The sequence below is a fragment of the Carassius auratus genome, unplaced genomic scaffold (assembly GCF_003368295.1).
Source record: "Carassius auratus strain Wakin unplaced genomic scaffold, ASM336829v1 scaf_tig00000563, whole genome shotgun sequence".
In the NCBI taxonomy this organism is placed as follows: Eukaryota; Metazoa; Chordata; class Actinopteri; order Cypriniformes; family Cyprinidae; genus Carassius; species Carassius auratus.
The window spans coordinates 40,364-64,319 of NW_020523309.1; the positions used below are offsets into that span (position 1 = coordinate 40,364).

At 38.1% G+C, this 23,956-nt stretch overlaps 1 protein-coding gene and 1 pseudogene across 2 annotated transcripts; both read left to right on the top strand.

The window, feature by feature from the left end:
• The window catches only part of LOC113069052 (multiple PDZ domain protein-like), a 40,169-nt pseudogene that overhangs the window by 15,439 nt on the left and 774 nt on the right, over window positions 1-23,956 (top strand).
• On the top strand, window positions 883-10,718 carry LOC113069051 (multiple PDZ domain protein-like). 2 transcript variants are annotated; one of them, XM_026242023.1, is made up of 7 exons: window positions 883-919; window positions 1,580-1,666; window positions 1,751-1,833; window positions 2,631-3,270; window positions 4,200-4,409; window positions 5,770-5,934; window positions 10,269-10,718. In XM_026242023.1, the coding sequence occupies exons 5-7, from the start codon at window positions 4,206-4,208 to the stop codon at window positions 10,407-10,409; spliced, it is 510 nt and encodes a 169-aa protein (XP_026097808.1). In that variant the 5' UTR covers window positions 883-919; window positions 1,580-1,666; window positions 1,751-1,833; window positions 2,631-3,270; window positions 4,200-4,205; the 3' UTR covers window positions 10,410-10,718. The 2 variants fall into 2 exon arrangements, with proteins under 2 accessions (XP_026097808.1, XP_026097809.1); XM_026242024.1 differs by lacking the exons at window positions 883-919; window positions 1,580-1,666; window positions 1,751-1,833; window positions 2,631-3,270 and having other exon boundaries at window positions 3,277-4,409; window positions 10,269-10,717.

The window sequence follows — 23,956 nt, forward strand, 5'->3', positions numbered from 1 at the left end:
ATGCAAATATAACATATTTTTCTTAAATATATACATGCATGTGTGTGTTTTTATATATAGATAATAAATATAAACCGTACACATACATCAATCTTTGATTTTGGATGTGATTAATCATGATTAATCGTTTGACAGCACTAGTAATTGTATAGTTATATTAATGGCGTTCCTGAAGGCAAGCATCACTTCAATTATTTCTCATGCCCAGTCTGAAGTTTTAAACTTCAGCATTTAATATTTGTGCTGGACATGAATGATAACTCAGATGTGGCTTGTTGAATTTTCATTTACAGGTGCATCTTAAAAAATGTGAATATTATGGAAAAGGTCTTTATTTTTTTGTAATTTAATTGAAAAAAAGCAAACTTTCTTATATTCTAGATTCATTGCACACAAACTGAAATGTTTCAAGAGTTTTTTGTTTTAATTCTGATGGTTACGACTTGTAGCTTAGGAAAATTTAAAATTCAGTATCTCAAAAAATGTGAATATTTTCTGAAAAGATCAGTTAAAAAAAGATTTACAAAACAGAAATGTTCAAGATCTCCAAGGCAGGCTTAATGATGCACTCAATACTTGGTTGGTGCTCTTTTGTATGAATTACTGCTTAAGTGCGGTGTGGCTTGGAGGCGATCAGTTTGTGGCACTGCTAATGATGGTAGAATAAAGTACTCCAAAATCTCCTGGTAGATGGCTGCATTGACTTTGAACCAACACCAGCTGATGTCATGGCACCTAAATCATCTCTGACTTTCAGAAACTTTACACTGGACTTCAAGCAGCATGGATTCTGTGCCTCTCCATTCTTCCTCCAGACTCCAGACTTTGATTTCCAAATAAAATGCTACATTTTCTTTCATCTGAAAAGAGAACTGTGGGCCACTGAGTAACAGTCCAGTTCTTTTCCTCCTTACCCCAGGTGAGATGCTCCTAAGGTTTTTTTTATTTATTTATTTTTTTCTAGTTCAGGAGTGGCTTGGCTCTAGGAATGTGACAGCTGTAGCTCTTTTCCTGAAGACATCTGAGTGTGGTGACTCTTGATGCGCTGACTCCAGCTTCAGTCCACTCCTCGTGAAGCTCTCCCAAATTCTTGAATAAGCTTTTCCTGACAATCTTTCTAAGGCCCTGGTCATCCCTGTTGCTTTGATACCTTTTACTACCACACCTTTTCCTTCCGGTCAACGTTCTATTAATATATTTTGATACAGCATATTTTGAAGTGAATTGAATTTATTTCAGTTAGTTGCAAATGCAACATTTCTTTTTCATTTAATATTTATAGTTTTTTATTTATAGATATTCCTTACTGTCTTGTGTTCTGCGTGTTTGAGAAAATCCAAGGGTCTCTTTTAAATCTTATCCTGAAGACAGAGAGAATACTTGAAGATATTACAACAGAAACATTAAGCCGGAGCTGAGATCTAACTTTAGTCCGGTAGATCCTTTGTGTGCATGTGTCAGCCGCCGCACCATATTTAGAGTCAAAATCTCACTCATCCTTTCATCACAGTGCCATGAAGCCAGTTATTATATAAAGAGAGACTCGCACATCCCTGAAGCCCCTGTGTTTTCTGTCTAGATGAGACAGTGTTTCTCACTCCAGAGGAAAACGCCACACCGTAGTCTGTCACCGCTTCACTCATCAGAGCTCCAGAAAGACCTAACAGTCAGAGACGTTTGCCATTTCACCACTGATATAAGCGAATCGACTCGCAGAGAGCGCCGGGTAATGCTGTCCTGTCTCTCTCAGGTCCTGTGAAGCTGTGCTCTGAGGAGGAACAGCAGCTCATGCAAAAGTGGAAGAATGAACTCGGCGCCTGCAGCCAAGTCATTGTAAGTAACCCCTTTACGCTTCATCTTCTAAGTAGAAGAACTTTTAGTCACCCAAGAACTCTGTAAAAAAAAAAGAAAATTCTAAACATTAAAAAAAATTAATAAATAAATACTTAAAATTCTTTAAATTTTATTTTATTTTATTTTTTTATTCAATGTGTACTTTGGCATTTCTTTGTAATTATTTGTCAAATTTGCTAGCAGTTTGAGTGAAAATAATTTTCATGAAATCCCAGTTTTCCTCTATGCAGATTTTTCTCTATTTTTAAATAACTTGGTAATTATGTGTATGGTTTGTCATTTGTTTGTGGTCCCCAATATTGTTGGCAAACCAAAAACTTATTTTTTGTTATTATGTAAATGAGAAGTGACAGGGTCACATTTCTGCCATGGCAGTTCAAAGATAAAAAAGGTGACTGATTTTTATATGGAGATTTTTATTATGTGTGCTTAACCAGCCAGGCCTTGTGCAATTTAATTCAGGACACAGACACAGCGTTGAAGCAAACTTAACTCAGAACACAAAACTCTCAACAGAAAAGTTAATAAACTGAGAAACAAAGGCTTTCTTCAGACTGGCTAGCCCTGGGATCTGGACAGATTTATGATGTTATCTTGTTATCCTGCACCTCTTTGTGGAATTGGACTCTTTGGGTTGTTCAACACCAATCTGATCTTAAACTGATCTTAAACTGTCTGATTCACTCTGATACTCTACAACTTGAATTGTAATATTGAATAATGCTAGTGAATGAGGGATTTTTAAAGTCTGTGGTTGTGTGTTAACGTGTGTTCAGGTGGCTCAAGTGGAGAAGTTCAGTGAGAACAGCGGTTTAGGGATCAGTCTGGACGTGTGTGCCGGTCGTCACATCCTCCGCTCAGTGCTTCCTGAGGGACCTGTCGGGCGATCGGGACAAATCTGTAGTGGAGACGAACTGCTAGAGATAAAACACATCTGTCTGAAACAACCTACCACCAACATGCATCAAACTAATCAAATTAATACTGAAATGTGGTCCAATTAGAAGTCTCTTCTGCAAAGCAAGACTGCATTTTTTTGATCAAAAAAATAGTGGAAACAGTTTTATCATGAAATATTATCATACATTTAAAATATCTGTTTTCTATGTAAATATATTGTAAAATGTAATTGATTGCTGTGGTCAAAGCTGTATTTTCAGCATCATTAGTCTTCAGTGTCACATGATCTTCAGAAATAATTCTAAAATGCTGATTTGCTGCTCAAGAAACATTTCTGATTATTATCAATGAAAACAGTTTCAAATGTATAGGTTTGGGTGTGTTTGTTCAGGTGAATGGCATTCCCCTCAGAGGAGAGACTCATACAGAGGTTGTTGACATTCTGAAAGAACTTCCTGTTTCAGACGTCGCATCTGTAATCATAAAGACTGAGTCCTGGCTAGGAGGCTATTGCGTGTGAGGATGCTGCAGCTGCCATATAATTTATAGCCTTTTCTCATAGCAGCTGGAATAATGAATTGAAGAAATTTAAATCTACATGAAAAGCTACATACTAATAGTCACACAATGCTGATGTTTTTAACATGTACAATTTGAGAAAAAGTATAAAACAGAAGTAACAGTAACAATAATTTGGGGTTTGATGTTATATTCGTTACTTAGCCAATCGTTAGATTCAATCACCATTGTAGCACAATTAATTGTAATGTTTTTTTCCTCAGTTTGTCAGAACGAAAGTGGCAGACTTGTTACTTAGTGTTCAGATGACACTATTTAGTGAAAATTTCTATTTGGGTCATATATTCCTAAACGTATGCTAGAATCTGTGTTTCCTAAGTACGGTATTCACTCTGGTGTGTGAACTGACAGCCATACATACTCCTCAAAACAATAGATTCATCTGAATGCTGGAGCCAAACTGGTCACAACCCACGCAAGGAAGATAATTCCACAAATAACAACAAATGCAGGTTTCAAATAGAAATGGTGACAAAACGGCAAAACTTATGGACTGCAGCTTTAATGTGAGTTAGTTGACATATTAGTTGCAAATTAATTGGATTAAGTTGACATGTAGTTGAAAATTAACGCAAGTTAGTCGACATGCAGATGCAAATTAATGAGAGTTAGTTGACATGCAAATGAACAGGACTTGTTAACTTAGTTAATTTGAGGTTGTAAATAAACGGTAATTAGTTGACATGTAGTTGCAAAATAATGGTAGTTAGTTGACAAATACAGTAGCTGAAGTAGTTATAAAAAAAAAATAAAGTTTGTTGATATAATGTTGAAAAGTTACTCATAGTTAGTAAAATTTCTAAAATTCTAATAATGTTAATGTTCTACTCACTTTTGCATGTGTGTATGTGTTCATATGTGTACAGGACCCAATGGACCCGCTCAAGACCGTAATAGTGATTCGGTCGTTAGTTCCCAATGGCATAGCAGAGCAAGACGGATGCTTGTTGCCAGGAGACCGTCTCATGTATGTCAACAACATCAACCTGGGAAGCGCCAGTTTGGAGGAAGCAGTGCAGGCTCTGAAGGGAGCGGACCTTGGCACCGTCCGCATCGGATTGGCCAAACCCCTGCCAGTAAGAAATACTAGGCTCTAGTTGTTTTTTTTTTTTTGTTTTTTTCTAGATGATTTTGTGTTATTGAAACCTGTGGCTGCAGTAACGGGATTCCTTTCACAGGTTCTTTTAATTTTTCATGATGCGGGTCTGTAGTCCTTTAAGGCCTCAGGAAATGAAATCTTCTTGGAGGAGCATGTCTCTATCTTTGTGAAGAGCTCTCAGGGGCTGTAGTTTATCTTAACATCTTCAACTTTTCAAGGCTGTTATTCTGGGATTGTGTGCACATTTTGGCATCTTTGCTTCTTTTTCTCCTCCGAGGCTTGAGGTTTGGAGCGAGTGTGGTGGGATGTCAGTGCTGTGCAGGTCGTCTTATCAGGCCTTTTTTTTCTGAAGATTTAATCTCACGAGAGGCCCTTAGACTGTCTGAGCGTGCCTAACACTTTTGTTCTGCTCTCTCAAGTGCGATAGGGTAACACCACCTCTTAATATGTTTCAAATGACTCACTTCCAAGAAGCGGAGAAAGAAAAACGGAGAAAGCATTAGAAAGGCCTAATGGTTAGAGAGTTGGACTCGCAATCGAAAGGTTGTGAGTTTGAGTCTCGGGCCGGCAGGAATTGTAGGTGGGGGGAGTGCATGAACAGCTCTCTCTCTACCCTCAATACCACGACTTAGGTGCCCTTGAGCAAGGCATCGAACCCCCAACTGCTCCCCGGGCGCCGCAGCATAAATGGCTGCCCACTGCTTTGGGTGTGTGTGTGTTCACTGCTTTGTGTGTGTGTGCACTTTGGATGGGTTAAATGCAGAGCACAAATTCTGAGTATGGGTCACCATACTTGGCTGAATGTCACGTCACTTTTATAATGGATTATATTTCTCATAGTTATAATGTGTTATAAGTCTCTTATCTTATCTTATCACACAAAGTGCAAATGTGATACTGATCTTATACAACAGTTCAGTAAGACATTAATATTGTTTTATTTCAGACACAGTGTTTTCCCAATGAAAATATAGAGACAAAGCAGAAGTATTCGTCTTTGAGCAACACACAGCAGCATTTCGTTTCTTAATCCACATTTGAATGAATTTGATGAATCATTAGTTGTGTTGGACTTGGCTCTGCACAGATCGATCGGTGTGTGACATCAAAAGTACTGCCAGAGCAAAGATATCACACGAAGTGCAAATGAATGAATGGCTCGATGACATAATCATTGTGACATTTAGCACCACCTACTGGCATTATTGAAAATGTTATAAATTTGGAGTCCATGATGATTTTTGAGGGATTATTCTATCAAACTATGTGAAATGATTTTATTTATTTATTTATTTTTTGCCTTAAGAAAACTATAATTCCCCTGATGTTATGTCCAGATCGACTGCAGTGATTTGGAGCTGTCTGATGAAAAGGCATTTGAGCATCATTTTCTGGAGGAGGAGGAGGAGGAGGAGGAGGAAGAGGTGCTGCAGTCGATGATTGCTGAACACAGCAGCGCTGATCTGACCTATCTGATGAGTGACCCCGCCTCCACACAGAAGGTGAACAGAGTCAGCAACCAATCAGATTCAAACATACACATTTCAGGCCCAATCAAATTACATCTTACACTTGGCTTACACTGACCAATCAAATACACAGATTTAGTCACCTCTGTTTTATCTTTCACTGCCCTTGTGAAAAAGAAGCATATTTTAATAACAGAAGTGTTTCTGACCCACTTGAATACATCATTAGTTCATAATGCATGTAATTTCATAACTACTTCGATTGTGTTTGAAATATGGTTAAAATACTGCTGAATGTACTGACAAGAATTTATGATAAACTAAAATATACTTTAATATAATCTCTATTGAAACGTGTGTCATGTCTTTAAATTTAGAATGATGTAGTTGCAAATTAGTACACTTAAAATACTGTATATTAAACCATTTAAATATAATATCGAATAACACTAAAAGTTAAAATGATAATCAAGTACTTTGCATGTGCTTAAGTATGTTACTCAACATATTAAAATAAGTGTACTTCTTTAAAACACAACAAAATATTATTAAAACATGATGTGTATTTTAATGTACCTTAAATTAAAAGTTGATTTGACATTAATACAAAGGTCACTTTTTAAAAGTTTACTTAAAGGGGGGGTGAAATGCTATTTCATGCATACTGAGTTTTTTACACTGTTAAAGAGTTGGATTCCCATGCTAAACATGGACAAAGTTTCAAAAATTAAGTTGTACGTTTGAAGGAGTATTTCTGTTCCAAAAATACTCCTTCCGGTTTGTCACAAGTTTCGGAAAGTTTTTTTCGAGTATGGCTCTGTGTGACGTTAGATGGAGCAGAATTTCCTTATATGGGTCCTGAGGCACTTCTGCCTGAAGAGCGCGCGCTCCCGTATAGCAGAGCACTGAGAGCACAACAGACTTCACTGATCAGAGCGAGAGCGTCGCCAAATGTCACAAAAGGAGTGTGTTTTTGGTTGCCAGGGCAAGACAACCCTGCACAGATTACCAAAAGAGAAACAGCATTAAGGGACCAGTGGATGGAGTTAATTTTTACAGAGCATCAACGGAGTTGTGCAAGTGTTTGTGTTTGTTCCCTGCATTTCGAAGATGCTTGTTTTACAAACAAGGTCCAGTTTGACGACGGATTTGCATATCGTTTATTTCTTAAGGATGATGCAGTCCAGGGCCGCGGGAAGTAATTTTGAACAGGGGGTGCTGTGAATTTTTTTTTTTTTTTTTGACAAAAAACCTATGAGCCTATAGGCCTATTTAAAATACATTAAAAAAATAAATACATTGAGATTTACTACTTTATTGTCATATACACTTCAGTGCACAGGGTCTGAAACACACAGACATCAGTTCTCAGATATGCGCAATGCCTTATTAATCTGAAGCAGAAGCAGAATCAGAAATAATAGTTTAATAATCGAAAGAAAACGAAATAATTAATTTCATTACAATTTCAGATAGCCTATACATACATGCAACTTATTTAGATACAACAAATAATATTACAACAAAATATAATATTAATCAAACTTCACAATAATGCTAAAACAATGCAATCGATTTGGGCAGCTGGCTTGAGTCACTGCACGTTATGTCACACGCAACTATTAACTCCAAAATCTTTTTACGCACACCACAAGGAAATAATCTCTGACTATTTAAGCAATTTGTTTATTGAACAGTTCTCCACATCCATTACGCAAAAAACACACGCACAGTATAAAGCTTTCTGTCTCCATCTCCAACCTTTTTACACAAACCACAAGGAAATAATCTCCAACTATTTAAACGTTATTTAACAGTTCTCCACAACCATTACGCAAAGAACACACGAACGAAAATAATACTCTCCATCCCCACCACCTTCCAAAAATACTATAGTATACTACTTACAATTACTTGGCTAGTCAAAACGGATCCCACACTTGTTGCCAAAAAAATAAATGTTACAAGCGCGGCAGCTCCATACTCTTACCTGAGTTACATGCAGGCGGGGTGCCCTGGTTACAGGTGTACAAATGTCGAGGTGCGCTGTATTAAATAAAGATGAATGTATTCTGCGTGGAACGAGCGGGAAACCTCGTTACTCGGCGACCAAACCTGCCTGCCTGACGTTGACAACGTAACTTCCGAACCTGTGTTGATTAGGCCTCAAAATATGAAATTAAAATCCAAAATATACGTAATAGACTACGTGTGTCAAAATCATTTTCTAAAATATTCATAAGGAATTTATAAATTGTGCAAAATAGTTTAATAGGCCTACATTTTTTTTATCTCCCTCTCGTCACTAGGGGTGCTGCAGCACCCCCAGCACCCCCACTTCCCGCGGCCATGATGCAGTCCCAACGAAAAAAGGGTCACGATCGTGTGTTGAAACTGCAGGCGGTGAGTAAAACTGCTTCAAATATCTCTGTGTTGTTAACTTAGCTATCGGCGCGTAAGCACATCAAGTAAACAACATGCGATGCTGTCATCAAACTGCACTTTCCACATGTACAGCTTAAAAAAAAAAAAAAAAAAAAAAGACGACAAAGTGGAACTTAGTCATTTTCCAAAACCGCTAAGCAAATATATACAGTTTCAGTACATACCACATAGAGAAGCCTTTGCTGATGCTGCTCTTGTTAAATTTCAGCCTCTGGATCTGTGTCACAGCTTCCAGATGCGCTCAACACAAAAGCCTACTGGCTCTCGTGATTCTTTAGCTCCGCCCACACGTCACGCCTCTAGGCGCTCGTGTTTTTCCGGGAAAAATCGGTACAGACTATCTTTCTCTTATGAATATAATAAAACTAAAGACTTTTTGGAGTTATGAAGGATGCAGTACTACTCTATAGGTACTCAAGATTAACAGGATATTGAGTGAAAACGAGCATTTCACCCCCCCTTTAAGTGTGTTCAGAAACAGTCATGAAAGTGTCTCTCTTTAAGTCACTTAAGAGGGCTTTTATTTAATTGATACTGTAATAGATGTAAGTACAGATTTTGAAAAATATTCTTTTTAAAATGAAATGCATTTCTTTTCCACTCATGTAACAGTTCTTGAGGTCTTGAGAAGGAAAGAATTATGTTTTTTGACATAAAAAAGCCATTCAAGTAATAGAGCACAACTGTAAGGGAGAACAGTGGAAGGTAATAATGAGGGGAAAAACTGATCCTAGAAAAATCTCGCCCGTTTATTTCCTAAATAAACGGCTGATGCGTGTCATCTGAACAGCCCCATTGACTCGCAGTGCTCCAGACCAGCGTGCCACGGGCCAGCCGCTCGCTCTCTGTGCTGTAATTTGCCACTATATTGTGTGGAGTCCCATCAATTGTGTGTTTATTTGTGTTTTTATGGCTTCTGCTCTGGGAGGCCTCTGCTCAGATTCATAGGCGAGTGATTCGGTCCCTCTTGAATCATTCTGTGCAAGCCAACTCGATTACAGCTGTATGAATCATGGCTACATACACAAACACACTCCCCTGTCTCGACACAAATTGCTCTCTTCCATTATTGTGCTTCAGCAGGTCATTAACGCTGCTGTTTTCAGGAGATCATCTGCATCTGATTTGACTCTTATTGTGGATATAAATCAGTGGAGATTCTTACCCACAGAAGTTTTCCTTGAACATAATCTTTCATGTATTATCTCTCCATGGACACAAAACCAAAATCACAATAAGGCTTGGGTTGAATGAATGAAATATACGCGCTGTGTGTTTTATTGTGAACCGCAGCACTGTGTTGATTTACACGAGAGCGGCTCATTGTCTGTGTTCTCGGTGTCATGGACTCTACTTTGCATGATCTGTGAGTTGAGAAGTCGAATGTGAATTCGGGAACACAAGCCGTGCTGACCAGTATTATTATTATTAATTTACATAAATAATAAATTACTCTAAATGTAACAAAGAAATTGCAATTAAAGGAATAATTCACCAAAAAAAAAACATTACCCCCAATATTTATTAATAGTGTAATTTTATTTCTTTATTATTGCAGCTCTTTACCATAAAATGAATCTCCAAAAAATATATATTTTTTTATAATTATATATATATATATATATATATATATATATATATATATATATATATATATATATATATATATATCTGTCATAACAGTGACATGTCTGTCGTTTCTATATTGTTAATAATAATAATATATTTTTTACATTTTTAAATTTGATCAACCAATTACAGTTCCTTTTTCCCCCAAATCGTGCTGCTGGCATTAAACTGAACCTGCTCAGAATAACTTCATTATAATAGAATAGAATCCCGCTCATGCTGCTGACCTCTTTCTTCACTCGCTGTCCTTGACTTCAGTCTTTGATGAGGATTCTGACCTTTTCTCCTCTCAGGAGGAGGATTTTCCTCCAGATGAACTAAACGCCGGCGCGGCGGGGAGCAGCTTTGAGAGGACTGTCACTGTGGTCAAGGACACCTTCAGTCTTGGTCTGAGCACCACAACATGTTCCACACACAGAAGCACACTTTACTAGGCTTTTAAAAAAGAATACTTATTACGGAAATAATATACTCTAAAAGAATAGACTTAAGTGTGACCAGAATGTAATGTTTTCAGACACTTAACTGCATGTTAATTGCAATAAAAATAAAAATGTATTATAGTTTAAATTTATATTTAATCCAATTAGTTTAACTTTAGAAGGATTTTGACCCACTTTCATTGGACTTAAGTACACATGTATATGTCATTTTTAAGAGGTATACTTATTTTTTAAGTTATATGTAACTTCAGTTCAGATTACATTTACTGTGATGTTAATCTGTCAATGTTTAGAATAGAAAATTTATATTTTATATTGTATATTATATATATATATATATATATATATATATATATATATATATATATATATATATATATATATATATATATATATATATATATAATCCATTTAAGAGAGGCATCAGCATCAGTATTTGTATCTGTGGTTTTTGCTTTCATTTATAGTACTTATTTAAAAGATGCCAGTGTACAGAAATGTAATTATATTATAATATAAACCCATTTTTCTACAAAAATATTTGTTTCTACATGAATTCAGTGTTAATTCAAGTTCAGTGTGAAAATATATTACACATTTTACACATTTTAATCATAGATGCTACAAAAAAAAGTGCAATGATTTAGTTTTATTATTGATTGACAGTCATGCCTCAATTATTTAAAATGCATTGAATTAATGGTCAACTAAAGTACTATCAACTTTAATATAATATAAACAGAAAAAAAATGATTAAAACCTAATTTAAAATCCACTTTACAATAAACCTTCTTTTTTTTTTTTTTTTTTCAAGTGCAAAGGTAACGTGAGCTCTTTCGAATAGGAACATTACTCTGTATACATGCAGCAGGTGATGTGATGAGAGGTTTTCCCCAGTCACTGATTTCACTAATGATTATGATGTGGATTTGGGCTGCTTTTATCCCGGAGCAGCGATTCAAAGCCGTCTGTTTTGCAAGCATTCGCTATTAGGATAGGAAGATTTCAGCTGAGGGAAATCTTGTGTTCATGAGTCTGCTTTAGATCCACACTCGGCTTTACTGTCACAGGTGTTAATGGACTCCAATTCTTGATCTAGAAGATTGCAAATTAAAGTGCATTTAAGTTCCTGGCACGCTGACTTAACAGCATCCACTACTAAGTGTTCCTCACGGGAGACCAAGATAACCATGCATTCCTCTAATAAACATACACATATGCTGGTAAATCAGTTCATTTTAAATCTCACTTTAGCTTTAATGCCGCCTCTGTAGGAACTATGTGCAGAGGTTCCTAATTCCATAATGTCTGCATCTGCATTCTATTTAATATAATATATTAGTAATCAATGTTTGAAATGCTACCTATAGAATTTTGTTCTTAACTTGAATAAAAACTTAGTCAAATGTCGTCTAAAATAAAATTAAAAATTAAGCATGCACATATAAGGTAATAAATAAGCATCATAGGTTAAAATATAATGTATAGTAATAAAATTGTTGCTGTGTTGGATTTCTTTGAATTGCATTTCAGTAAAACCTTCTCTTCAATTGTTTCGAATTCTAATCCCAATTCTATAGTAATTTGTGGTGTTATTCATAAATTTAAATTAATACAAATATTTTTGTTAATTGAGATTAATCTTAAATAAATTAAATATAAGTTATATATGGAAAACCTTAAACTAAAAAATGTAATAAAAAAAATAATTAGAAAAATTGCTCTGGTAACTAGCTGAAATAAAATATGTCTTAATTAAAAAGGAACTAATAAAATGACAAAGGCACAAATAAAAGTACTAAGACAAACTAAATAATGAAAACTGAAAATACAAAAATAAGTCAATTAAAAATATGAATAATTAATAATGAACATTTATTTAATACTGAATTAACTCTGATTCCAATAGAGTGCATTGACAATTCAATTCACCCTTCTTGGTAATGACAGCAATCTGATTTTCTATGAAAAGTTGCTACTTTATTTTCAGTAAAAACCTTCAGTAATCAATGGCATCCGATCATATTTACACAATGTCCAATAATAAATTCTCTTAGTATCTCTTAAACATAGTTTATTAAATTGTGCTGGTTTAAGATGACTTAGAAAATGATATTGCTCCACACACTCTAATGAAGACATTTTTAGGGACAACCTTGATCACATCATTTTAGAAACCGTGTATTGGTTTTAAATGTAAATTTCTTGCCATGAACACAGCCAAGGAAGCTGCGTGGCATTAAAACAGCAGCCATCACGTCCAGTGGTGTGTGTTTCAGGCATGACGGTGTGTGCGGTGACGGTGTGTGTGCATTTTTCATACTATTATATGTACATAAAATTATAAACATATTTATCAGTTTTGCTGAGGAAAGAAACCAAATGAAAAGGCTGCCAATTTAATACAATTAATTACACAGTAAGTTTATTAATTATCCATAAAAAGCTCATAAATAAGTGTTTGTTTGCTGCATAAACTACATTGCTCAAAAGTGTGATGTCAGTAAGATTTATTTTTAAGAAATTATTACTTTAATTCATCCGGGATAAATTGAATTGATCAAAAGTAACGGTAAAAATATTTGTAATGTTACAAAAGATTTATATTTTAAATAAATGCTGTTCTTCTGAACTTTCTATTCATCAAAAAAAAAACCTGAAAAAAATAAAAATAAATCATGGTTTCCACAGAAATGGAATGTTTTCAATATTAATAATAATCATGGTCAGGGCGTATTTTAAGGGTGCTTCCAATTCAATAGAGCCATAGCAGAGCTGAGGATTTACATTCACAATAAAAGGTGAACCAGACAGTCATAAAGCAAGGCTTATCAGTGCCCAGCATCTGGCAGCAGAGAGCTTGTGCTTTATTCTGCCTCCCGCTGTCTGTAAACTGCTCTTCAGGTTTCCAGATCCACAGGTGCTGCGGGGGACGAGCTGAGCCCCTTCTCTGTGTGAGTACCGTCTTCATCACACTGTCTGCTTGCATCGTTTTGTTCTGTCGCTGCAGAGGTTTTGGAGAATCTGATTGTCCGGGCCTCCCACAGCACTGCTTCTATTCTCCTCTAATCGTGAAGACTGGAAGCAGTTCTGTCCTGCTTTCCTCACCCTCGCCTCAGTCCAAAGCTGTGTGAGCTGCTTTCTTCTGCTCAATGCATTATTGGGTTTATAGAGAACTAAAGTCAAGTCACAATTATTACAGTTATATCAGCTAACTATTGATATTGTGAACTATTATTATAAAAGTATTTTACGCAAATATAGAAATGCCATGAAATGTACATTCTCGTGCAGTAATGAACAAATTAACTCCAAAGTATAAACACTTCAAGATATACAACCAACTCAAAGTATCTTGTCATGCAAATATGGTAGTAATCAATTAAATAATAATAATCAGTGTTGTATGTTATTGAAATAGTATACACAAAGATATAGGAACTAAAAGTAACAGTAAAGACATTTAGACTCACTGGCCACTCTATTAGGTACAGCTTGCTAGTATTGGGTTGGACCCCCTTTTACCTTCAGAACTGCTTTAATTCTTCATGGCATAAATTTAGCAAGGTGTAGGAAGCCTTCCTCAGAGATTTTGGTCCATATTTACATGATAGCATCACGCAGTTGCTTCAGATTTGTTATCTCCTGTTCCAGCACATCCCAAAGCTGCTCTATTGGATTGAGATCTGGTGACAGTGGAGGCCATTTAAGTAAAGTGAACTCATTGTCATGTTCAAGAAACCAGTCTAAGATGATTTGAGCTTTGTGACATGTGCATTATCCTGCTGAAAGTAAAAATCAGAAGATGGGTACACTTTAGTCATAAAGGGATGGACATGGTCAGAAACAATACTCAGGTAGGCTGAGGCGTGTAAACGACGCTCAATTGGTACTAAGGGGTCCAAAGTATGCCAAGAAAATATCCCCCAAACCATTTCACCAGCACCAGCCTGAACCGTTGAGACAAGGCAGGATGGATCCATGCTCTCATGTTCTTTAAGCCAAATTCTGACCCTACCATCTGGATGTTGCAGCAGAAATCGAGACTCATCAGACCAGGCAACATTTTTCCAATCATCTATCGTCCAGTTTTGGTGAGCCTGTGTGAATTGTAGCCTCTGTTTCCTGTTCTCATCTGACAGGAGCAGCACCCGGTGTGGTCTTCTGCTGCTGTAGCTCATCTGCTTCAGAGTTAAACGTGTTGTGTGTTCAGAGATGGTGTTCTTCATACATTGGTTGTAACGAGTGGTTATTTGAGTTACTGTTGCTTTCTATCATCTCTAACCAGTCTGCCCGTTCTCCTCTGACATCAACAAGGCATTTTCATCCACACAACTGCTGCTCACTGGATATTTTCTCTTTTTCTGACAATTCTCTGTAAACCCTAGAGACGGTTGTGTGTGAAAATCCCAGTAGATCAGCAGTGTTTGAAATACTCAGACCAGCCCGTCTGGCACCAACAACCATTCCACATTCAAAGTCACTTAAATCGCCATTCTTTCTCCATTCTGATGCTCAGTTTGAACTTCAGTAAGTCGTCTTCACCACATCTAGATGCCTAAGGTGCCATGTGATGTGAGGCCGGTTAGCAATTTGTGTTACTAAGCAATTAATCAAGTGTACCTAATAAAGTGGCCGGTGAGTGTATAATGTTAAAAAATATTTATATTTCACAGAAATTCTGTTAAAATTATTAGTAGTAGTAGTAGTAAAATATTAAGCAGCACAGTTGTTCTGAACATTGACAAATTATGAAGTCTGGAGTAATGGATGCTGAGGAATTTAGTAATGAAGTGTAATTTTAAATATTTTAAACTTTAATATTTAAAATTTGAAATGCATTTTAAAACTGAAGTATAACAGTTTTATATAATTATTTATTCAGTTATATATTAAGAATATTTACTGTTTTTTACTGTATTTCTAATCACATAAATGCAGCCTTGATGAGCAGAAGAGGATTCTTTCAAAAGAATTAATAAAATATTTGAATGGTACTGTATTTCTTTGACAATATTATGATCATTAAAAATAATTTTTTGAAAAAAAAAAAAAAACATTTCTTCACAACATTTTAAACTGAAATAAAAACGTAAGACATACCTGCAATAATTTTAATTTTAGAAGTGTGTGGGCATGGTAAATAAAGAAAACATTCATTCACACCAAAGTAGTGAATGATTTTAAATTCACCCCATGTTCACTTAAAACAGAAGTGTCTGTGTCACACACCTGGACTCATTTAATGTGTTTTTGCCCGTGACCCAGTTTCTGTCTTTCCGTGTTTGATTAGTTCCCAGGTGTGTCCATTATCTTCCTCATGTGTTCCATGTCCCTGTTAATTTAATGATTCCTTCCACCTGTGTTTCCCCAATTATCTGTTGTTCATAAGCCGTGTCCCTGCAGTTCTGTTTTGTTCGGGTCTTCTCACTTGTCCTCACTTGTGACCATTTGCTACTTACGTGTGTCTACCTCTGTGCTCCATGTTGGATATCCCCTGTGTTGGATATATTAAAAGCCTTGTTCTGTTTATCCTCGACTCCGTATTCCTTCAGGCAGCGTAAAACCGTGACAGAAGACCCGACCTAAAGGAGAAAATAGAAAACTGCGTGTTCTTCCCTCCGTTTTGCTTTTGTTTTTTCACAGTCTTTTCTTTTCTTAGTGTCTATGGATCCCCTCTATCGTCCCGAATTCCTCATCCTCCTGCTGAAGCAGGAAGGACGTTCTCTCGAGGACCATACCAGACAGTTTTTTCTATTAGCTAATGCCACCAGCTACCCGGACGGCGCGCTCTGCACCTTCTACAACACCAGCCTGAACTCCAAATGCAGAGCGTTGTCGTCCGAAGATGGTCCTCGAGAGGATTTCGCCGCATTCGTGGAGTGGACTCTGGCGAGAAATGGCTCATCTGTCACCATCTGCCCCATAGAGGATCTCGCCAGTCCCACTCCCGACCCAGAGACCAGCCAGCCACCATCTCGCTACACGGAGCCAGAGCCCGCCGCAGAGCCCGAGCCATCCACTGACAGGGAGCCGGATCTCAAGAGCGCGACTGACCAGGTGTGTGAGCCGGCAACACTGTGCATCGTGGGAGTCCTCGTGGAGATCGAGGGCGTGGAGGAAAGCCCTGCCCACACTCCTGCGACTGAGGGTGAGCTGTATACAGTCTCTGAAGGTCATAAGGTGCAAGCTCTGGATCTGATGGACTGGTCTATGGAGGTAATCCCTAATTTTCCTGTTTCCCCGCTGGTTCCGTCCAGCCCTGATTCCCCTGTATACCCTCTCAGTCTCCCACTCCTACCTCCTCCAGTCATTTCCTCTGCTCCATTTCTGCTGGTTCCGCCCAGCCCTGAGTTTTCTGTTTCTCCGCTGGTTCCGCCCAGCCCTGAGTTTTCTGTTTCTCCGCTGGTTCCGCCCAGCCCTGAGTTTTCTGTTTCTCCGCTGGTTCCGCCCAGCCCTGAGTTTTCTGTTTCTCCGCTGGTTCCGCCCAGCCCTGAGTTTTCTGTTTCTCCGCTGGTTCCGCCCAGCCCTGAGTTTTCTGTGTCTCCGCTGGTTCCGCCCAGCTCTGAATCTTCTGTGTCTCCGCTGGTTCCGCCCAGCTCTGAATCTTCTGTGTCTCCGCTGGTTCCACCCAGCTCTGAATCTTCTGTGTCTCCGCTGGTTCCACCCAGCTCTGAATCTTCTGTGTCTCCGCTGGTTCCACCCAGCTCTGAATCTTCTGTGTCTCCGCTGGTTCCGCCCAGCTCTGAATCTTCTGTGTCTCCGCTGGTTCCGCCCAGCTCTGAATTTTGTGTCTCCGCTGGTTCCGCCCAGCCATGATTTCTCTGTTTCACCGCTGGTTCCGCCCAGCCCTGAATCTTCTGTGTCTCCTGTATTCCCTCCCAGCCTCCCTCTCCCGCCTCCTCCCAAACCTGCTGGTCCCTCTACTCTTTCGCTGGTTCCGTCCAGTCCTGATCCTCCTGTCCTTCCTCCCATCCTTCTCCTCTCTCCTCCTCCTAGACCAGCCAGTTCCTCGTCATCCCTGCTGGTGCCAGTCAGTCCCGCAGCTCACCCTCAGTCCGCGCCATCGGGGCGCGGTGGTTCGCCGCTGGACTGCCAGTCTCCAGCTCCGCCTTGGTGTGTTAAGGCCCTGTCTCCGCCTCCAGCCTCCGAGCCCTGGACTCCTCCTCGGTCCTTCGACCCAGCGGCTCCGCCTTGGCTCTTAGCTCCCTCGTCTCCACCGTGGCCTGTCATCCCACCTGCTCCACCGGGCTCCCTCGTCCCTCCGGCTCCACCTTGGTCAGTCGTCGACCATCCGCCGCCTCGGGACTCCACTCCTCTGGTTCCACCTCGTCACTCCATCCCTCCGGCTCTGTCAGGCTCCTCCTTCCCTCCAGTTCCACCTCCATCCTCGGTCACTCCGGCTCCACAGCGGTCTGCCAGGACCCCGCCTCTGCCTTGGTCGCCTGAGCCTTCAGCTCCACCTAGGCCCTCCGGATCCTCGACGTCACCCTGGCTCTGCGGCTGTGCTGCTCCATCTTGGGCTCCTCACCCACCGGTGCAGTCTCCGCCTGTCGGCCCCCTGGTGTCGTCGACCCTTCCTTCACCATGGCTCCTCCCGCCGTCGACCCCACCTTGGATCTCCGTCCTGGCTGGTCTCTGGTGGACCATCTGGCTCCTCCTGCTCCTGTCTCCTCCCTGGCTCCTTCCTCCGTCGTCTCCTCCCTGGCTCCTCCTTCTGTGGTCCCTGTCTGCTGGCCCCCTCCTGGAAGTCCGTCCTCCACCGGAACCTCCTCCCAAGTTCCCACCTACGCCTCCCCCTGTTGTTTCTACGGTGCGAGGACGCACCTACCGGGAGGGGGGAGTACTGTCACACACCTGGACTCATTTAATGTGTTTTTGCCCGTGACCCAGTTTCTGTCTTTCCGTGTTTGATTAGTTCCCAGGTGTGTCCATTATCTTCCTCATGTGTTCCATGTCCCTGTTAATTTAATGATTCCTTCCACCTGTGTTTCCCCAATTATCTGTTGTTCATAAGCCGTGTCCCTGCAGTTCTGTTTTGTTCGGCTCTTCTCACTTGTGCTCACTTGTCCTCACTTGTGACCATTTGCTACTTACGTGTGTCTACCTCTGTGCTCCATGTTGGATATCCCCTGTGTTGGATATATTAAAAGCCTTGTTCTGTTTATCCTCGACTCCGTATTCCTTCAGGCAGCGTAAAACCGTGACAGTCTGAGGTCTACACCACAGAATTGCAAAAATAATGATTGCTGGCAGAGTGACTACACTTTTCGAGAGAGTCACTCTACAAATGGCTTCCTTATGGCATACTTTATTTATCTTAACATTAAGCTGCCATCGCAGAGTACTTCAGTTTCGTGGCAGTATTTTAACTAATATATTAAGGCAAATTTGAATTGTACTGCATAGTGGGTCTAATGTAAAATACTCACATTCCAGCCAAACTCAATCATACTGCATTTCCTCATCAAACAGCATTGAGCAGGTTGTTGTTTCCTTGGTAACATGCATTCATCGTTCATCGTTAACATTCCAGGCCATCACTTCCTCCTAACATGGTGTGTATTGTGTTGTTCATCTTTGACTAACATCTCTCTCTCTCTCATGTCAATGATTTGATTTCCAGCCATCGATTCTCGTTCATTAATGAAGCGTTTTCACTGAACGTGTGGATAATGAATATTTGATTCATATAGATGTGCCGTGACTCCTAATGTCTTGATCTCTCCGCCTGCATGCATGAATTGTTCAAAACAAGGTTTGATTTTCCTCCATTAGATCTGTCATCTTCACTTATAGTGGAATGATGAAGCAAACAAGCTATTTCTGTTTTGACCCCCGATCCGGAAACATGACAACTCAAGCTAAATTAAAAGATTAATGATTTCACCTTGGGAAGAGATAGAAAGATTATATCACATACATCACCCACTTCAGAAAAACAAAATATGCGTCAATGCCAGTTAAGCTTTAATTGAATTAATTTGTTGATTGACTCACTTTTGCATTTTTGGAAACTATTTTCTGTGGCCATTAAGCAACAAATGCCATTGATTGGGCTTAATTTGGGAGATTCCTTTGGAGTTTGATTACACCAGTGTTGATGAAAAGGTCTGATGAGTCAAATGTCATCATAAGCTTATGAATCTTGTGATTGTGTGTGTGCAGAATCACGTATGTTCCTGCTGAATATTTAGAGGAATACAGGGCGAGTCAGCATCTCCAAAGTGTTGATGTCTCTGATGGCAAAAACACTCCACTCACACTCCATCCTGTTAGCTCTCGCTGACTCATGGACATAAAATGAGAACTTTGTGTTTGTGTGTTTAGTCAGATGGTCTCAGATCTTCCAGAGAGAGAAGATGGAGAAGGACAGGAGAGTGAACGACAAACAGCAGCTTCCAACAGCTGGAATCTACCACGGAGGTGAGGACAGATCAATGCACATGTAACTGGAAAACGCGGACATGTCTATTGGGAATGGATATGTATTAGAAACTGGTTTCTGTTAGTATTCTTATTATACTTCTCATTGGAGCAAAATTTGGTGCATTCATTAGGAAAGGTCTGAACATCAATCTGACCAATTTTGGGTTCTCTCACTCGAACCTGTTCCTCCATATTTCATCAGATCCTCCCCAGATTTTGGTCTGATAATATTGAGACTCAGCTGAATATGAAAATGCCCATCAGATTTGGCACTTTATACGTTCATATTTTTCTCACCAAATATTGGCTTAGTATTAGATCAAATATTGGATATTCAAACCATGTCTGACCGAAGTTGAATTGAATGTACAATTTACACATTTTCACTGGTTCAGTGGTTAAAGCTCTTGGCTTATGATCACAATGTTTTGAATCAAATCCCACATGGCAAAAATATTTAAGGCTTGCAAAGTTTGATGCTGTTGGGTCAGAAGGTGGGATCATGATGATGAGAAACTTATCAATGAAGACAACTGTGGGAAAGTCATGATAATGTATTGATCATAATATTTTGCATTAGATGTTAACTGAATAATCTTTGTGTGTTTGCTCAGAGTGGAGTTGCACAGGGAAGCTGGGAAATCTCTGGGCATCAGCATCATTGGTGGGCGGGGCATGGGTAGTCGCCTTAGCAACGGGGAGGTGATGCGGGGCATCTTTATTAAACACATCCTGGAGGAAGGTCCGGCGGGACACAACGGCACACTGAAGACAGGAGACAGGATTTTAGAGGTACACACACACACACAATTAATTAAATGTATAAATCATTATTAATATATTAAGATAATACAACTCTAAATAAAATGCTAGAAAGCTCAAAATCGGGTTATACATAGAGATCATATTTATTTTAAATTTTCTCTCAAAATTGTGTTTATTAAAAGAACATACAGTTCGTGAAATGTCTGGAATTACAAAATTAATTGTATTCAATTGCATATTTCCAGTTGTTGTTAATATAATTAATAGGTTAATAAAAGTTTGAAAGCAAACTGCTTTGTCAAAATAAACAGCTAGAAATATCTTAAATTAGCTGACCTAACTTTCTAACTTAACACAAACTCAGTGGACAAATTCACTTTTACTTATAATTGTTTGAAATGTAATTACATTTGTCAAATGTCTATTTAGTTTTAATTATAAAAAGGCACAGCTTCACCCAATATTTGCATGTACGCTGTATTTTTGTGCTTATTGGAGTGTTGCATTATTAGTTTAGCATTATGCTAGTGTCAAACTCCATTAGACTCGATTGTGAATCAATTCACCTGTCCACTTCCTGTGAGAAGTGCAATTTGTGAGGAACATAATGTAGAGCATTGCAAATGAGGTTTGCATTTCGGTTCTCATATCATGGTACTACAGTAAATAGTATTTATGAAATATTTAAACATCAAGTTGAAATGTTTCTTGCATTGTTATGACACTCCTAATTGAACTTTTGTACTCAGTGAAGCGGTCTACACTGGAAGTGGTCATACACGGCATAGTTTGAGCAATTTTCTGCTCGCTGTCTGATTTTTTTTTTTTCCAATCATAATGTGGTGTAAATGATATCTCAAAATCAGTTGATGCATTTTTACATTGCATGCAAGCATATTAAAAACACAGTGGTGTGCAGTGTGTGATATTATCAGAAGAATCCCTATGAATATATTGTGAATCTTTAGTATATCGCTCAGTACTAGTACTAACTTTAACTAACATGCGTCCCTGTGCCAAAGTGTCAGGTTGTTTCTGTTCGGCCCTCTTATCTCTGCTCCCAGCATCCCTCATTCAGCTCGGCTTAGCCTTAAGGTCTGCCAGTAATTCAACTTAAACACATTTACGAATGATATTTAATAAGTAACGCTCCATTTATGGCCCTCCAAAGTTCATCCGTTTTGTTGTTAATGTCCCGAGACACGTCCTCCACTTAGTTTGATTTACCCGCAGGCCTCTTTTTTTAAACAATGGCACTTCTAGTTTACATATTAGATGTTTTAATGACTCGTCTCGCAGGATGAAATGTGTTTAAGCTGATATCCTGGCGCAGGGTGAAACTGGCTGCTAACCTTCTGTGTTGTGCTTGTAGAAGCCTCCAGCAGCCCAGCTACAGCTGAAGCGCTCAGAGCAAGCAAGAAGTGTGCTAAACTGTACTCAATCTGCACTTGTAGTGTGCTTCAAATCTTAAAAGTGTTTTTTTTTTAAAGCTGTACTTGCAGATAATAAAATATTAATGAACTTAAAGGCCACTCAAGTCACTTTCATGACTATTTCTTTATCCACTTAAGTACACTTTTAAAAACAATAATGTCAAATTTAAAGTTTTACTTTAAAGTACATTTTAAATCATGCTTCATCCTCTCTTAACTACCATTTTAAATCATCAATTAATTTTATTAATCTTTTGTCATGCTTCAACCTCTTAACTAAGGTTGGTTTCTTTTTAAAGGGACAATAAGTAACTTTTTAGGTATTTTATTATCTAAAATCTATATTTTTATTCATAAATATGCCCTCAATGGTGTACAAATACCTATGCCAATGTTTAAACTAATCCTTGTAAATGAAGAATTTATTATCTTTATATACATGGGACGGGTAGGTCGAAGGAGGCTTCCATGTAGTTCCGCCATCTTGCAAAACTATAATAGCAGAGAGGGACAAAAAGTACCAGAAACGCAGGTGCAGAGCAGTGAGAGGCGCTTGAAACTGCACCAGCAAGTTTAAAAGTCTGGATTGCATTCTTATTATGGACCATACATATGCCGCGCCACAGGAGAAGAAAACATCGTCGCCAAAAACAGTCAAAAATAGAACGTAAAAGGAAACGTGACCGTAGATTACAGAAAACAAGAGTTAATGTCGGGGAAGCTTTTTCTAGGTGGAAAGAGCTAATGCTTGATAAAGATTTCAAAAGAGACGCTGAAGTGGCCAGTTTTCTTCTCGACAGGTAAGTCAGTGTTACAATCTATATTATAATATTTTTTTTTATATCTAACAATGCATATAATTCAGAAAATATAACGAATAAATTAGACATAACTACTAATTACAATATTTCATGTTTTCCACAGTCAGTAATTCATACTGTAACATTCGTTTGTTAGTTGTCATGTTGCAGTTTGTTTGAAATAACACACCTGTTCACCTGAAGGAAAACTTGACGAAGTGCTATTAGAAGACATCCCGTCAAAGCTTTTTGGTACATATCGCCTACCGTAGATGCAACGAGCATTTGAAAAAGCGAGGCGCTGGAGAGCAAAATTAGTTTGAATGCAAAATACAATTTCACCACTAGATGGGAGTAATTCCTACTTAGTGCCCCTTTAAAGAAGACAATCAGCAAATTTTTTATTGAAGCATTTAAAAAATAATAATAAAGTGTAAAAATTTTTACAAGTATAAGTTTACTTTAAAGGAAACACTTTGTACTAAAATGTTTTATTTTATGTATAACAATATATTTTTTAATAATAAAATCAATCAATGAAAAAAACTTAATTTTTGTAGATTTTCCAAAGCTTTCAAATGATTTCTAATTAGGATAATTACTAAAATATATGATGGTTTCCAAAAAGGCAATTAAAAAAGAGCACCAGACAGCTAACAGTGTTGACTAACATACTAAAGCACTTGATTATCATTTTACCTGTAGTGTGATATTGTTATTCAATATTACATTTTAAAGTTAATATGTTTTAAATGTACTAAATTGCAATATCATCAATACGAATGTTTAATTACAGATAGATTCAAATACATTAAGTAACAAAAGTATATTTTTGTTTATCAAAAAGCATTCAGCAGAATTTTAACCATAGTTCAAAGACCATTTAAATAATTAAGTAAAGATATACTTAAGTCCTACTTAAGTTGGTCAAAAAAAGTGATTTAAAATTCAGCTAACTGCATTTTATATATATTTTTTTTTAACTATAAAAACCTTCAATCAAACAAAGACGTGTCCAAAAGCATTAAATTTGCACTATACATAATAAGTATTTGATTAAAATAAGTATGCTAAAGGGTTTCATTATCTGACTCAAAAAAAAAAATAAATA

What these genes read in the sequence shown, in the direction of transcription:
- LOC113069051 (XM_026242023.1), top strand. Translation starts at nt 4,206, where the DNA reads ATGGACCCGCTCAAGACCGTAATAGTGATTCGGTCGTTAGTTCCCAAT. An exon ending in GATTGGCCAAACCCCTGCCA is followed by an intron (nt 4,410 to 5,769) that starts GTAAGAAATACT and finishes TGTTATGTCCAG; the next exon opens with ATCGACTGCAGTGATTTGGA. An exon ending in ACCCCGCCTCCACACAGAAG is followed by an intron (nt 5,935 to 10,268) that starts GTGAACAGAGTC and finishes TTCTCCTCTCAG; the next exon opens with GAGGAGGATTTTCCTCCAGA.